This window comes from Hydra vulgaris, chromosome 08 (assembly GCF_038396675.1).
Source record: "Hydra vulgaris chromosome 08, alternate assembly HydraT2T_AEP".
Lineage (NCBI taxonomy): Eukaryota > Metazoa > Cnidaria > Hydrozoa > Anthoathecata > Hydridae > Hydra > Hydra vulgaris.
Window position 1 is genome coordinate 16,171,599 of NC_088927.1, and position 17,244 is coordinate 16,188,842.

The 17,244-nt window shown below is 27.1% G+C and overlaps 1 protein-coding gene across 1 annotated transcript; it reads right to left on the reverse strand.

Annotated features, from left to right (window-relative positions):
- Window positions 1–1,764: 1,764 nt before the first annotated feature.
- Window positions 1,765–2,226, reverse strand: LOC136083062 (zinc finger MYM-type protein 5-like). The gene has a single exon (XM_065802470.1). The coding sequence runs from the start codon at window positions 2,224–2,226 to the stop codon at window positions 1,765–1,767; it is 462 nt and encodes a 153-aa protein (XP_065658542.1).
- Window positions 2,227–17,244: the final 15,018 nt, after the last annotated feature.

The window sequence follows — 17,244 nt, forward strand, 5'->3', positions numbered from 1 at the left end:
GACTTATAGATAAATTTAAAAATAACTCAAGACGCTCGTAAATAAAAATAAAAAAGATGGGTTCCCTCCCCCAAACGATTATAATTGATAACAAACATAAGCAAATCAAGAGTATAGCTCATGAACTTAATAAATTCTTTGTTGACATCGGTCCCAAACTAGCAAACAAAATTCCTTATACAAATGCTACTTTTTTGGTACAAGTGGACTAGTTGGACAACAAGTGGACAATTTTTTGGTACAAGTGGACTAGTTGGACAACAAGTGGACAATTGCACAAGTTCCAACGAATTAGCTTCTGAACTCTCTTTTCAAGAGTTTGAAAAAAGCTTTCAAAACTCTTAAAAAAAAAAATCTACCGGAGCAAATGATATAGGCGGTAATATAGTCATAGAATGTTTTGAATACTTAAAAGATATCCTATTTAAGGTCTGTGGAGCATCTATACGCCAAGGAGTTTTTCCTGAACAACTAAAAACTGCTAAAGTTAGTCCAATTTTAAAAGAAGGTGATCAAACAAATATCAGTAATTATCGCCTTATCTCTGTCCTCTCCACATTTTCAAAAATGCTAGAACGTATTATGTACAATAGATTATACAATTATCTTCATTCTAATAATTTTTTATACAACTATCAATGAGGCTTTAAAAGAAATAATTTCACAGAACATGCAGTTATCCAATTTGTACGTGAAATCTCTAATTCTTTTGAAAAGTCTAAATAAAAATTAAGTGTTTTCATCAATCTTTCGAGAGCATTCGATACTGTCGATCATGAAACTTTACTACAAAAGCTGAAATATTATAGAATAAATTGCAAAGTTATAAAACGGTTCAAAAGTTATCTATCCAACCGTAAACAAATTGTTTTCCGCAATAATGATCATCCAAATAAATTTCTAAACAATTCATGTGGCGTTCCACAAGGTTCCATTTTGTGACCACTAATGTTATTGATTAATATAAACGATCTAAATAAAGCCTCGAATTTAATGAGTATCATGTTTGCTGATGATACTAACTTATTTTTTTCCGATAATAACATTTACAAACTCTTTAATACTATGAAAGATGAACTTAAAAGTATATCCAAATGATATAAATGCAACAAACTAACTCTTAACATTAAAAAAGCAAATGGGTTCTTTTCCGCCCAGTCTCTAAAAAAGCCTATTTACCCCGATGTTTGCCTAAAATTTTTATTGATGATATTGAAATAAAAAGACATAATGTAACAAAGTTCTTCGATGTTTTTCTTGATGAAAGCATCACATGGAAAATGCATATCGACTATATGAATACAAAAATTTCTAAAAATATTGGAATTTTATATATAAATAGAACATATTTATATAAAAAAGTCAAAGTCAACTTTACTACTCCTTATTTCATAGTTATTTAAGTTATGCTAATATTGCATGGGGAATCGCTGAAAATATTTACTAAATTTTATATTTAAAAATAATCTAACAGATTGTGTTAGCTTATTTTTTTCTCCATATTGCAAAGCTTTCTCAAGATTCAAGCAATATTCCATAACACCTTTGCTAGTTACACTATGTAAACTGTGAACATCATAGAGGAAACCAAACAACAAACTAATTGTTTACATAAGAGTAAATCTTTCTTCAACCAATTGTATTGCTGTGTCAAAAATAGCAAATTAAAAGTTAGTTTTGAATTTTTTTATTAACTTAAAACTAGAAATAGCGTTTGCAATAAACTGCCTAATCATTCGTGGGTCCGAGTGGGTCAAATAAAGCTCAAAATTCAACAAATTTCAGAAAGTTTCCGTTATCAGCAGTGTTCAGTTTCTCATGTGTTCCACGAAAAGCAAGATTTTGTGTACCAAGAACTCTTACTAAAGCTATCCGCCGCTTCAAGGTTTGCTTCCAATACTGTTCTTCTTTTTTAACAAGACGCAAATGTTCGACATCAACTGTTTCATTGTATCGCAGTCGCAGCTCGAAATCTTCCCATGACTGAAAATTCACAAGATATTCACTGCTTTTTTCATTCCCTGACAGAATTGCGGAAATGTTTTTCCAATCATGTAAACCATTGGAAGAAAGAGATGACGCAGCTGTTGTGCTACTGGTAAACAGTTTGCAGCAAAAGCAATACACAGAGTTATTACTTACAGAATATTGCAGCCAATATCTGCGAACTTCATCTCCATTGACAAGCCGGCGGTTGTAATGGTTTTTTGAAAATATTCTTTGCATGCTGTCTTTAGGAAAATCAAACTGATCGACTTGTTTCGGTTCATGTTTGATCAAAAGTTGTCGTGTTTCATCATCAAATACGATTCAAGAAGCTGGATCGTTATAGTTAGCATATAGACCAGAGAATTTATCGATTTTATGCGCTTCAGATTCTTTGTGTTACGTGTATTACATTATGTAATTCAAACTCTTCTGATTTATGAAGTTTTATGAAGCACAATTGATTGCAAAAAAGCAACAAATTTGTTAAACTATTTTCACTTTACTCTTTAAATTAAGCTGAAATGCGCAATAAATTTGTTAGATTGATTTCAAGAATATCAAAGAGCAAATAATTCAAACATAAAAATATGTTCAAATATGTCAATAGAAAATAACTCAGACATATAAATTATGTCAAAATATGTCGATAGAAATTATGTTGGACATATTTTATGTTGGCTGAAAATATATCTCAGACATATTTGACAGATAACAACCCTAATAGAATATTTAATTAAAATTCTTACTATTTCTGAATTACCACGCCAGTAAAAACAATTTTCACGACTAAGTTAAACGTACTAAAACTTTCTATAAATGAGTAAGGAAAACTTTGCTCTGTATTAATTACTACAAAATTTCATTCTGCATAAAAAGTATTAAAAAAAATCACGTCAAATAAAACAAAAGTATCAAAGTTATTCCTACAGTGATATTAATACACTATTTGAAACAACAAACGAACAATTATTGAAAGTTAATGAGTGGTTCAAAAGTAATAAACTTTCTCTAAATGTGGATAAAACCAAATTTTTTTTGTTCCACAAAGTTAATAAATCAAAAAATAATCCCATCAAATTGCGTAATCTAATAATCAATAACACTAACATTAAAAGAGAAAACTCAGTGAACTTTCTAGGCGTAATCTTAGATAAACATTTACGTTGGAGTTTACATATAAAAAGTATTGAAAATAAAATATCAAAAAGTTTAGTAATGATATATAGGACTAAACCATTTTTAAACAGTAGTTCTTTAAAAGGTTTATACTTCTTTTTTATTCATTGTTATTTAATTTATTGCAATATTGCATGGGCAAGTACAAACTATACAAAATTTAAAAAATTGTACTGTAAACAAAAACACGCGTGCAGAATAATTTTTGGAGCTAATAGAACTAAATAAGTGAGAATAGGGCTCGGTGATAAGGCTAAACTAGTCTTTTTCTTGCCCCGCCGATATTTATTTTTATTTATGTGCTTCGAAACTGTATATATTATTTAACGGCAAAGAAAGTTTATTCTATTGTTTTATTTGACGCGATTTGACTTTTGTTTTACTTTTTTAAATCTCCTCTTTAATTAAAAATTTCCTCTAAAAATTTAATCAAAAAGAGACTTAAATAAAGATTTTGGCAATGTTTTTGATATATTTATTTTTTATGTAGCTGGTTTTAGTGCCGCCAAACTAGGCGAACTAGGCGGTCGCCTAGTTTGCCCAGTGGTTAAAGCGGCCCTGTGTTTATTTGCATATTCATAAACCTTTAGGGCAAACTGACTAGTTAATGGCCACATCTTTTTTAAAAGGCACTATGCACACAGTTACTGTGTCAGATTTAATTTTTCTTTGCTATATTTAATAATGGACATTCTTTCAATTTATTTTGAGTAATTGTAACCAAAATATAAAAATAAACAATATAAACAATTCATTTGAACTTAAATTTTGAATAAACACCAATTGACGGCCGGGTTGACTTATTAAGAGCCAGTTGGCTTTTTATTAGAAAATTAGATTCCACTAACTTTGCCACAGGTTAAAATGTTGTGAAAATAATTTTCATAAGATTTAAATAAAATAAAAAAAAGATTTTAAAATAAAATAATGAACTAGTTAAATATTGATTATTAACTGTTACACATCAAATTTTATAAATTTATTAAACGGTTTAATTACTCAATAAAAACTAGCTTAGACATAAGTACCCCCCTCCAACAATGGGCAAAACAACTTAAAAAGAAAATAAATTATTTGTAAAACTGTATCTATAAAATTGTATATTGATTCAAAGAAATTTTATCAATCAAAACTCAAGAAATACATAAGAAAGTATTAACAAAATTTGATAAAAAATATTAACTTGTTCACTTATTAATAACAAAATAAATGTGTTTTGATTGCTTTTTTATTTCTCTATCCTGTTGCAGTCTTAATCTCTTTTCCTTTGCTTCAAGTTGCTTCAGTTTTTTTAGTTTTGCAGCCTCAACCTTTTTCTCTTTCATTTTTAGATCATTTAACTTGGCTTGCATAGCTTTAGGAGAAGTTAGAACATTGTCAATGGTACTTTTCAATGAACTTGTTTTAATAGATATTGGACTAGAACAATCAACACTAGTATTTGGTATAGAGATAGAGTGAATATCAGTTTCTATTGATAAAGGAATTGTTTCAGCGGCTTCTATTAATGAGAGATCAAAAGAAACATCACTGATTGCATTCTGGTTTATACGAAAGTCTTTGTATGCTAAATACAAATTGTCAGAAATATTAAAACCATTTTGATAACAGAAACTAAAAGCATTCAAATGTTCTGGAGTTAAACAACTATTCCATAACATTAATGCTGTATAATTATCCAGTTGATCTAAATCTACATTCAGAATTTCTGATCCAGACAAGATACCTATAGTTTCAGTTGTATCAAGGTCATCAATAAAAGTACAATTTAAATTGGGATCCACCTGTTTTTCTAAAGTTTTGTTTAGTGATACTCCAGATTGATAATTTATGGTATCATTTTTAAAGGAATTAAACCTTGATTTAAGCAAATTCTCATTCCCTAATAACTGGTCAGAGTAAAGTGAATTGGGCAAGTAGGCCTCATATGGAATTGCAGAAGGATTATAGGGAAATATACCACATGATTGAAGTTTGACTCATTGATTGTAACAGAGTATGTATTCATTAAATCACTACAACAAGTATTGTAATAAGTCTTCATGGGACCAAATACAGTACGGTCTAATAGCTGCAACCAGTGAGAGCAATGTGCTGGCATCTCAACAATTTTAATGTTGTTGTCAATAGCAACAGATAATAACTCAACTGAATCGTGAGAATCATGGCCATCAACTATTAATACCTGTACAACTATTAATACCTGTGGTCTGTTAGTTCCAATGTTTGGCAAAAATGTATTTGTAAACCAAAGATATGTTATTCCTTGTTTTGTCCATCCAGTCTCACTAACACTACATTTTGAACCAACTGGTGCATCACTTCTATTAAAAGCTTGAAGTGGTTTTATTGTTTTTCCTTTTGGTATTAGATGTGGTGGAATAGTTTTACCAGCTGCATTCACAGCAGCAATTACAGTGATGGTTTCTCTTTTTCCTGAAGTGCAAGACTGAAGATGTTTAACACCCCGTGCTGCAACAATTTTGGGTGGTTTAAAGTCTAATTGAAGTCCAGTCTCATCCATATTCCAAATTGAAGTAGGCATAACATGAGTACCCAACTTATTAAAAACTTGTTGAAGTGCTAAAAAATATTTGGAAACTTTATGGATTGACATGCATTGATGTCGAACAGATGATGTTCCTTCAGGTTCTCTTAAAACCATAGTTTTATTTCGTTGTTTAAATAACCACCACCATTTTTCTGATGGGGTATCATGTTTAAACTTTATCTTGTATTTCTTACAAAGCTGTGAGACATATTTCATAAATTGTCTTTTTCCAAATCCAATACCACAATTTGCTCTAGATGTGGCATAATCAACTAACTTTTTTTCTATATAATTTGGTAATTTTGGTGGAGGTCCAGGTCTAACTCCAATTACGGAGCCTCCTCTAAGATATTTTCCTAGTGTTGCTCTGCGAATATTATATTGAATAGCTGCTGATCTTTGTGATAATGAACTGCTTTTAACTGCATTAAAGACATTTTGCATGTCAGTTTTTGACCATTAACAACGTTTAATTTTTTTCATAATTTTGTTATTGCTAAATTAAAGAAAGACAAAAAAATATACCAAAACAAATTTGACTATTGTAGAATATGTATACATTATTCAAATTAAATATAAGCATGTTAAATATATTAATATACATACGTACATACATACATATATATATATATATATATATATATATATATATATATATATATATATATATATATATATATATATATATATATATATATATTTATATATACACACACATATATTTATATATATATATATATATATATATATATATATATATATATATATATATATACATATATATATATATACACACACACACACACACATATATTTATTTATTTATATATATATATATATATATATATATATATATATATATATATATATATATATATATATATATATATATGTATATATATATATATATATATATATATATATGTATATATATATATATATATATATATATATATGTATATATATATATATATATATATATATATATATATATATATATATATATAGGTAAGTGTATATATATATGAATAAAGAAAATATCTTTATATTATCTTTATATATCAAAGTGCCGCCACGAAAATAAATTCTTATTAAAAAATTACAAAGCTCGCTACAAACCTGACTAACAACTATAAATAAAAATAACTATACTAATCTGCTCCATATATCTCTAGGCTAACTAATAAATTACTCACATACACAGCTTTTGTAATATATTTCATAATATTATGTATATTTTTACATCAATTTTAATTCTTATTTTTATTTTATTATTTTTTAATACACAAATATTACACATTAACACATAAAGAACATTTTAAACAACACTAAACATATAACTATTTCACAGTTATTAGCCAACTAAAAATAATATTATTAACCTAACTACTAACAAATTTCCGTCCCGTAACGATCTAAAATATAAACCGTAACGTCCACTAAACAAATCATAGCAAAATTAAACTTTTACTACTTGCCTGATGATTGTGATAACACATGAAACTCAGAGTTGCAATATTAAATTATATTATAAACATTAGCATTTAGCTAATTCCTGGTACTGCGGGTAACAGTAACATATTTATTATATATATAAATATATATATATATATATATATATATATATATACATATATATATATATATGTATATATATATATATATATATATATATATATATATATATATATATATATATATATATATATATATATATATATATATATATATATATATATATATATATATATATATATATATATATATATATATATATATATATGCAAACTATGTTAGTGTATTTTACAAATAGAGTGCTCAATGTTCTTAAAGAACAGAGCAATAATAAATTAGTAAAAAACAATTATCTAACTTTTTTCTTCAACTTGAAGTTTCACCATTGCTGGATCATCAGGAAGAGTTCCTGAGAACTCAAGTTGAAGAAAAAAGTTATATAAGTGTTTTTTACTAATTTATATATATATATATATATATATATATATATATATATATATATATATATATATATATATATATATATATATATATATATATATATATATATATATATATATATATATATATATATATATATATATATATATATATACTTCCTGAAGATCCAGTAATGGTGAAACTCAGAGTTGAAGAAAAACTAGATAAGAGCTTTTACTAATTTATATATATATTATATATATATATATATATATATATATATATATATATATATATATATATATATATATATATATATATATATATATATATATATATATATATATATATATATATATATATATATATATATATATATATATATATATATATATATATATATAAATTAGTAAAAACACTTATCTAATATTTTCTTTCTTCTACACAGTGTTTCTCCATCAGTAGTTCATCAGAAAGAATCTTTCTAATGAACTACTGATGGAGAAACACTGGTTAGAAGAATAAAAAAATTAGATAAGTGTTTTTACTAATTTATTATTACTCTGTTCTTTAAGAACATTGAGCACTCTGTTTGTAGAATACACTAACATAATTTATATATATATATATATATATATATATATATATATATATATATATATATATATATATATATATATATATATATGTATGTATATATAATAATAATTATAATAACTATAATAATAATAATAGTAATAATAATAATGATAATAATAACAATTTATATCATTAAAGAATAGAGCATGATTACCTTAAGTAAGCCTAATACTTAGGTTACAATACTTTGCTTCTTTATTAGTCTGAGTTTTTCAGTGATACTTTTATTATTATTTTGTTTTGCAACAAGACTGTTGCAAAACAAAACTTCTACCTTACAAATGAAAGAAATAGTTATTTGAATACCTAAGTGAGTAAATTAAATAACTTTCTTAATATCATGCTTGTATCAGCACAAAAAATAACTGAGTGTACAATAAAAAATAAAAACAAACAAAGTAATGGCTACAATATGGTACATTATGCGGCCAATAATTGGGCGATGAGTGGTGCTATACAAAGCCTTTCAAAATTCTAAAACTTATTATTTGTAGCTTAACAAAGTGTTTAAAAGATAAATATATGACTTAAATTTTAAAATAAACCTACTTAAATAACTGAACCTAAAAAAATGCATCATAAAAACTATTTTAAATATGTTTAAAAAATCCAAAAACGGCTATTTTCCTCCCCAAAAAAACCGATATCTTCAACATAATATAAATATTCTATTTATAAACTATAGCTAAAAATATATATTGCGTATTATTTATAGTACAAATAGCTGAAGAAAAAATCCAAATATATAATCAACCTGTTTAATAAATCTTTGAAAACAGCACTCAAAAAAGCGGCTCTTAATAGGACGTGGCCGCTTATAGGTAAGTTTACCCTATACCAGAAGAGTAGCATGGTACAGATGTATCACAGAAGAGATAACATTATTACAGACGAAGAAAGAACATGAAATTACATTACAAGTATTTGATCAATATTTGTCAATACAATTATGATCAAGATCAATATTTATCAATATAATAAAGATCAATACTAAAAAATGAAAAAAGTAACATCCTAATTATTTATACTTTATTGTTGACCTTGTACATATACTTTCAAGAAGAAAAAAAATAAATATGCAACTCATTGAGAAATTAGTCGTAAATATAGAAAATGAAGTAGAAAAACTCAATTGAAATATCAAGTTATTATTATTGAATGAAGATTACTTAACCATATATTTTGAATTTGAGAAAGTGAAATTTATCTAAAAAATCACAGACAAAAGTCGCATGAGACAGTCGTTTGGAAGGCTATGCAATTTTGTTGCAAGCTCCTTTAAGCAAGCAACTTAAAACTATAACGTAAGAAATGTCTAAGTTTCAACAGCGGTTCTCTGTGACAAGACCTTAAGATCTTCTTAGAGTGTCAGCGTTCTTTATATTTATCCTTAACTTTTTCAAATATAATTTTTCTCTTTTATATTGGTATCTTAAACGTTTGTATTTTAAATCATGTAGCGAAGAACAAAAAAAAAAAAAAAAAAAAAGATTAACAAACTGACGCGTGTAACTCGAAAAACATCATAGATAATATTATCAATAATAATTATAGTAACTCGACAGTCAACAGTGATGTAATAAAAACGGATATCAGTGACCATTTTCCTGTTTTTTTAACAACAAATACTAAATGCTGTATAAATAAAAAAAACCATGACAGTATACATAAGGCATGTAAACAAAGACTCGCGATCTTTAGACAACTTTTGCATAAAATCAATTGGGAATTATTGAACTATTTGCAATGACACACGTAGCGCATACGATTTCTTTATCCGCATCTTTACCAGGCAATGTGATAAAGCTTTTCTTAAATTTAGAAAATTATAAAATCCAAAAGTGTGCATAGCCCGTGGATGACTAAAGGACTTTTAAAAACATCAACAAAAAAAAATGCTTTACAAAAATTTATAAAAAAACAAAAACTAATAAAACGAAACTAAATATAAAAAATACAAAAATTATTTTGAAAAAATAAAAAAGCAATCTAAAAAAAACTTCTACTCTGGTCTTCCCCAGAAATCATTTGGAAACGCTAAAAAAACTTGCACTATAATAAAAGAAATAACAGGGAAAACAAAAGTTACATCTAGCAACTTCCCTAATCGAATGAAAACTGATAAAGGTGAAATTTTGAATAAAAAAAAATTTGCTGAGAGAATGAATAATTTTTTTATAAATGCTGGGGAAAATTTAGCCAAAGAAATCTCTCCAAGTAGCAAAACATTCCAGTCTTTTTTGAAAAAATCAGATTTTATTATGGACAACTCGGAACTCTCCATTGAAGAACTTCGTTCAGCTTTTGACTTGCTTCAGAGAAATAAAAGTCCAGGTTTTGATGAAATTAATGCAAATGTTTTGAAAAGTGTCTTTGATATTATTGAATTGTCTGCTTTCATTATCTTTAAACTTTTATTAAAAAACAGGGACTTTCCTGATCAATTAAAACTTGCCAAAATAACTCCAATTTATAAAAACAACGACGATTCTTTAGAATCAAACTACAGACCCATCTCAATTCTTTCCTGTTTTTCAAAGGTGCTAGAACGTATTATGTATAATAGAATATATAACTTCATTGATAAAAATAATATTTTAAATGCTAAACAGTTTGGGTTTCGGAGAAATCATTGCTCTGAGCATGCAGTGATGGATTTGGCTAGCAATATTTTGAAAGGATTTGATGACAATAATTATACACTAGGAGTTTTTGTTGATTTATTGAAGGCATTCAACACTGTCGATCACAAAATCCTCCTAGAAAATTAAAAAATTATGGAACTCATAATTCTAATATAAAATGTCTTATCTACAAAATCGTAAACGATGAGTGACGTATGATTTAACTTGTACGCAGTTAAAAGTTATTAGTTGTAGTGTCCCTCAGAGCTCAATACTTGGTCCTCTGCTGTTTCTCTTATATATTAATGACATCCACAAAATCCTCTTAATTTTGTTCTTTTTACTGATGATACTAGTTTTTTTTTTCGGGGTCCAATTTAAAATTTGTTTTTCTACTGTAAACACAGAGCTAATGAATCTCAATGACTGGTTTAAAGCCAATAAACTGTCCGTAAACATTGATAAAACTAAATACATTCTGTTCACAAAACCTTTGAAAACTGATAACATACCCCCGAAACTTCCTGATTTATTTATAAACAACATTAAAGTAAAAAGATTTCATTTAATGAAAATCCTAGGTATAATATTTGACGATCATTTAAATTGGAAAAATCACATCCAATTGGTGAAAAACAACATTTCAAAAGTTCTTGGGATCCTTTTCAAAACGAAGCGCCTTTTGAATATAATGTACTTAAAAAGCTTGTATTCTTCATTTATTAATAGCCATATTAGTTATTGCAATATAGCGTGGGCAAGTAATTATTTATCTTCATTAAAAAAAATTTATTGCAAACAAAAGCAAGCAAGCCGGCTAATTTTGAATGCAGGTAGATATGCATGCGTCGAGCCTTTACTTAAAAAAATTAATGTTTTAAATATTTATAAACTAAACATCTATCAAAGTCTGAGTTTAAAATTCATAACAACATGCTTCCAACATATTTTTAGAATAATTTCACCTTAATTAATCACAAATACTCTACAAGACATTCCATTGGCAATTTTCTTATCCCTACAAAATCCTTTAAAAAATCAGACTTCTCAATTACATACATATCGAGGACTACGTTTGTGGAACTATATCCTAAATAAAAGCATAAAAAACATAACTTCAAATGAACAATTTAAAAGAACAGTTAAACGATAATTATTAAATTTAAATAGTAAAAACATTCTTTTGTATTTAAAAAAATACTTAATATTGATTTGTTAACACGTATATGCATCTTATAACTTATGTATATTTTATGAACTGTAATATGTTAACACATGGGCTGAAAAGTCCCGGGCCTAACAAAGAAAACACGGTTTTTTCTGTTCAAAACTAGCTTTATTCATCAACGTAATCTCCATCAAGAGCAACGCAATCATTCCAGCGCCGCTCTAACATTTTAATATCACTTTTGTAGAGTGATTTATTTTTTTCAGGTCTGCGAACAGCCAGTAGTCGCTGGGAGCCAAATCTTGCGAATACGGTGGATGTGGGAGCAATTCGAAGTTCAATTCATGTATTTTTGCCATTGTTTTGATTGACTTGTGATACGGTGCGTTGTCTTGATGAAACAAAAAAATTTTTCTTTGCCATATGCGGTCCTAACGCTCCAATAACGCTCCAATAACGCTATATAATGTTCACTGTTGATGGTATTTCCTTTTTCAAGATAATCGATGAATATTACACCACGCACATCCCAAAATACCGAAGCCATAACTTTTCCAGCAAATTGTTGTGCTTTCGGGCGCTTTGGACGAGGTTCACCAGTTGCTGTCCACTCAGATGACAATCGTTTTGATTCCAGAGAGAAGTGATGGATCCATGTTTCATCCATTGTCATATATCGACACAAAAATTCCGGTTTGTTAAACATGGCTAAACACTGCTCAGAATCATCAACACGTTCTTGTTTTTGGTCAACAGTAAGCAAACGCGGCACCCACTTTGAACAGAGCTTTCTCATAGTCAAATACTCATGCAATATAAAGCCAACACGTTCCTTTGACATATTTACGATGTCAGCTAACTCACGCAACTTCACTTTTCGATCATTCAAAACGATATTGTGGATTTTTTTGATGTTTTCTGATGTTACCGCCTCATTTGGACGTCCACTGCGTTCTGCATCATCGTTTGAAGTCAGCAAACCAACGTTTTATTGTTTTTTTTGATGGAGCGGAGTCACCATAACACTTTTCAAGCCATTGCTTCGTTTGAACGGTATTTTTTTCCCATCAAGAAGCAGTGTAAAATCAAAACACGGAATTATTTTTGATCCATTGTTCTGAAAATAAAAAAAGTAAAGTTACTATTAGCAAAATAATTCACAAACTAATGAATAGACTATAATGAAATTTTAACAGCTGTCTTTTGAAGGTTAGTATTAACTGAAAAAAAGGTGACTGCAATAAAACTCGCGCTATCTATGTGTTAGGCCCGGGACTTTTTAGCCCATGTGTTATAATATGTATAAAATTTGTAATATGTATAAAACTTATACAACGAATATTTTAGGAATTTAATAAGTAAAACTTTATTGAAATTTTCACGCACATAGGAGCAGGGTGATAAGACGCAGTGTCTTCTACTTGCTCCTGTCAGAATATAAAGATTTAATTTTTACAAAAAACATTGTAAAATGATTGCTTATTGAAGAAATATATATATAATAATATGAACAGCCTAAAAAATCATAATTTTTATATTCTTTATTTTTAAAGTTAGATTTTATTGATGCTCATGCCGTACGGCATATTTTGAAACCCTATACAGGCTCAGAATAGACAGAAATATGAGCAATCTGATTCTCTGATTTTGAGAGGCAAGTGCGCATTTGTTGAAAAATATATTTATAATCTAAGCAGATTATCGAAATAAATTTCGTAGTAATGATAAGCTAAGTTTATCAATAAACTAAGCTTATCAATACAAGTTTTGTGCTACCATCTACACAGGAAATTTATTTTATTTTAGTACTCTTCAGAGTATTTAAAAGGTATCAAAATTTATTTGTACAAGAGAACTTTCACTCGTAAAAATTTCAATAAAGTTCACCTTGGTGATGGAGGTCTAATCTATTGCTAATTTAAAGAAATGGAAAAAAAAAGTATGTGTTGTAGTAAATTCGAAAAAATTTATAAATGTATTTCTTATAAAATATGTTTTTGGCCTTGAAGCATACTCAAATACAAAGTTTATCTACAGTTGTGCGAGGCTACTTGTGAAGTACTTTTGCATATAAAGATTATATGCAGTTTTACCAGATTGGGGAAGAACTTTATTTATAAATTGATGTATATGTTAGTTATAAAGAATTGAACATTAGAGTTTTTAAATAAAGAAAATTTGTACTGATTGCATAACTAGCTTACATGTTCCATGTCAATATATGAGCTCTGAGGAGATTTTGTTTTAATGTTGTTTCATTTTGTTTCAACTATAGTTTTGAGGAGACTGATATATTTTTTTGTTACATAACTCTAATAAAACATCGTCTTAAACCATTTAACACTTTTTAAAAATTTAGAAAAATTTTGGCAGGCTACATATATTTAAAAATTTAACAAAAGAAGTGAACTTTATATGTTTGTCTACTGAACAGTAATTTTTTGTACAGTTACATATAAACACTAACATTAAAAGCAAGAAAAAGTATTGAAATCAAATAAATTAACCAAATAAAAGTGGATTATGGCAATGGTTGTGTCATTTTTTGTATTGTAATAATTGGAAAAAAAAGATTTTAAAAAACCAAACTAAGTGGTTAAAATCAAACGTTTCAATGAAAGAAGAGTAAAAAAAAAAAATACCATAAAATTATCAAAAAAAAAGAACAAAATCAGTTGTCATGCTATGAATACTTTTGTTATTATCAAATGTGCTTTGTATGTATAAACTCTTGAAATATTTAACTTAAATTTGCATGTGGGCAGTTATGCAAAGTTTTTAAATGTTTTTCTTGTCAAATGTAATGTCATATTCCATAAAGCATGTTTGGGACAAAGTTTATATACAGTTGCACTAGATTACTGGTAAAGTACTTAAAGTATGCAAAGTATAAATTTTAAGCTGAGGCAGAGGTTGTTCTAAGCTTGTTACTGCGTCTTTATACCAATTTGCTAATTATAAATATTTAAACATTTAATTTTAGGAAAAAGAAAATTTTTACAGATGTTTTGCCAAACTGGCTTACATGTTCTATGTAAATCTACGAACTTTGAAGAAGTTATTGTTAACCTAAATTTTAAAAAAGGCTTATAAGGCGTATGCCAATGTTTTTCTTTACTTAACTTTAATAAAACATCATTAAAATAAATGTTCAAACACATTGTGAAAAACTAAAAAAATTTTGGTCGGGTATCTTAACTTATATTTAAATATGATAAAAATTGTATATTAATAATCTAAAAAGATAAAGTAAATATAACGAGAATTGTGATATTTGTTTTTCTATTGAACAGTTCTTTTGTACATTTACATATAAGCGTTGACATTACAAGCCAGCAAAGAGTAGCAAGAATCAAGTTAAAAAACTTAACCAAATGAAGGTGAATTATGGCAATTATTGTTATAAAATAAACTTCATCAAAATAAGCTTTAACATTTGAAGAAGTTTCTAAAAAAAATTTATTCACATTACTTCAAGATAAAACATGACACATCTCTATTTTTATATTATTAAACAAGAGGTATTCACAGAAATTCAAAAAAAGCACACTTGATTATATTGGTTAGATTACATAATAAAAATATTCATAAAATTTGGAAATATGAAAGATAAATATTTCTGCTCTAGAAAAATGAAAAAAAGTGTTTTTTCCATTTTTATTTTTTTCTTCGAGGAGTATATAATGTAAAATAAATTGATAGCATAATAAATGTAAAATTTATTAAACTTTGTTCTTTATTTAATATTATTTACCATCAGTTGCTATTAAAGGGTAAACATTTTTTACCAATTATAGAATACAATAACCAATATTTTGTTTAGGTTAAAAGCTATATATCAACAAACATGTGCTTGTATTGTGCATGTATTGACTTTTGAAATTGAAATAAACAACAACATGAACTTGTATATTTTAAGCTATTTGGGCTAGCTATAACAATCAATAAGCAATATTTTCAAACTTAAAATGATTTAGTGAAGTAATATATATACGTATGGGAATAATAAGGGTAAAGTTCTGAAAAGAAATAAGGTTATTTTTAAAAATATTTTTCTTGTTATATGATAGGATTAATGGGAACTTAATTTGAAAAAACTTATATCAAGTTAATAATATTCAATTGATATTACTAGGTAAATCCACCGTAGGAGAATCACAGCAGAGTCAAGTTTTACCATCTGGTTTATAGTTTGTTACAATGGTTGTTATATCTTAAAAAATCACTCTTTTTTTGTTATTATTTGGCAATTACTCAGTCACTTTTATTAATCGATACGCTTTTTGATATTTGTTTTGATTTAAACTTACGCGCAAAGCCTCTCTTTCAAAACCAGCAAATCAGATTGCGCATATCTCTGCCTATTCTGAGCCTTTATAGGGTTTCAAAATATGCTGCCCATACCGTGGTGGAAGGGGTTGTTGTCGGGTGCGATTGAACTCGGTTTTTTAATAAATTCTTATTTCATGCAAGTTATATAAAATTATAACAAAATTTTTGCTCAATTTTTATCTTAATTTTATATAACTTGCGTAAAAGAAAGAGAATTTATTAAAATTGGCAAATAGCAAATATATTTAAATAAATATAAGTAACAAATATACTTGCTATTCTAAACTGCCTTTTTATTCAAAAACGACCCCGTTTAAAAATTTTTCGGTACGGGCCTGATACTCCAGTATTGTTTGAAGTTTTGAATAACGGTATTTTTAACAAAATAAATAGTTTACTTAATTGGCTAATTCATCACCACTTAGGTAAAATATTTACTTTTTGTGATGGTATTTTTCTATTTGGATTTTACCGCCACTTCAGTAAATTTTAAAGTTTGGTGCGGCGATATTGACCGCCAGTTTAGCAATTCTTTAACTTAGTTCAGCGGTATTTACCACCATTTAAGTAAAAAATCAACTTTAGGTAACGATATTTTGCGTCAGGAATTATACCGCCACTCTAGCATATTTAGAAGTTTAAAGCGGCGGTATTTATTTTGCCACTTTAGCAACACCTTTTTGAAAAGCATCTTTATTTAAGATTATTAAATTGTTTTAATTAACTTAATTTTTAGCTTTTTATATAATAAAAGAAATAACTGTCAAACATATACTATATTGTCGTTCTTGCGCATATAAAATAAAATATGAATTTTAAAAAAATTTAAG

What these genes read in the sequence shown, in the direction of transcription:
- LOC136083062 (XM_065802470.1), bottom strand. Translation starts at nt 2,226, where the DNA reads ATGCAAAGAATATTTTCAAAAAACCATTACAACCGCCGGCTTGTCAAT.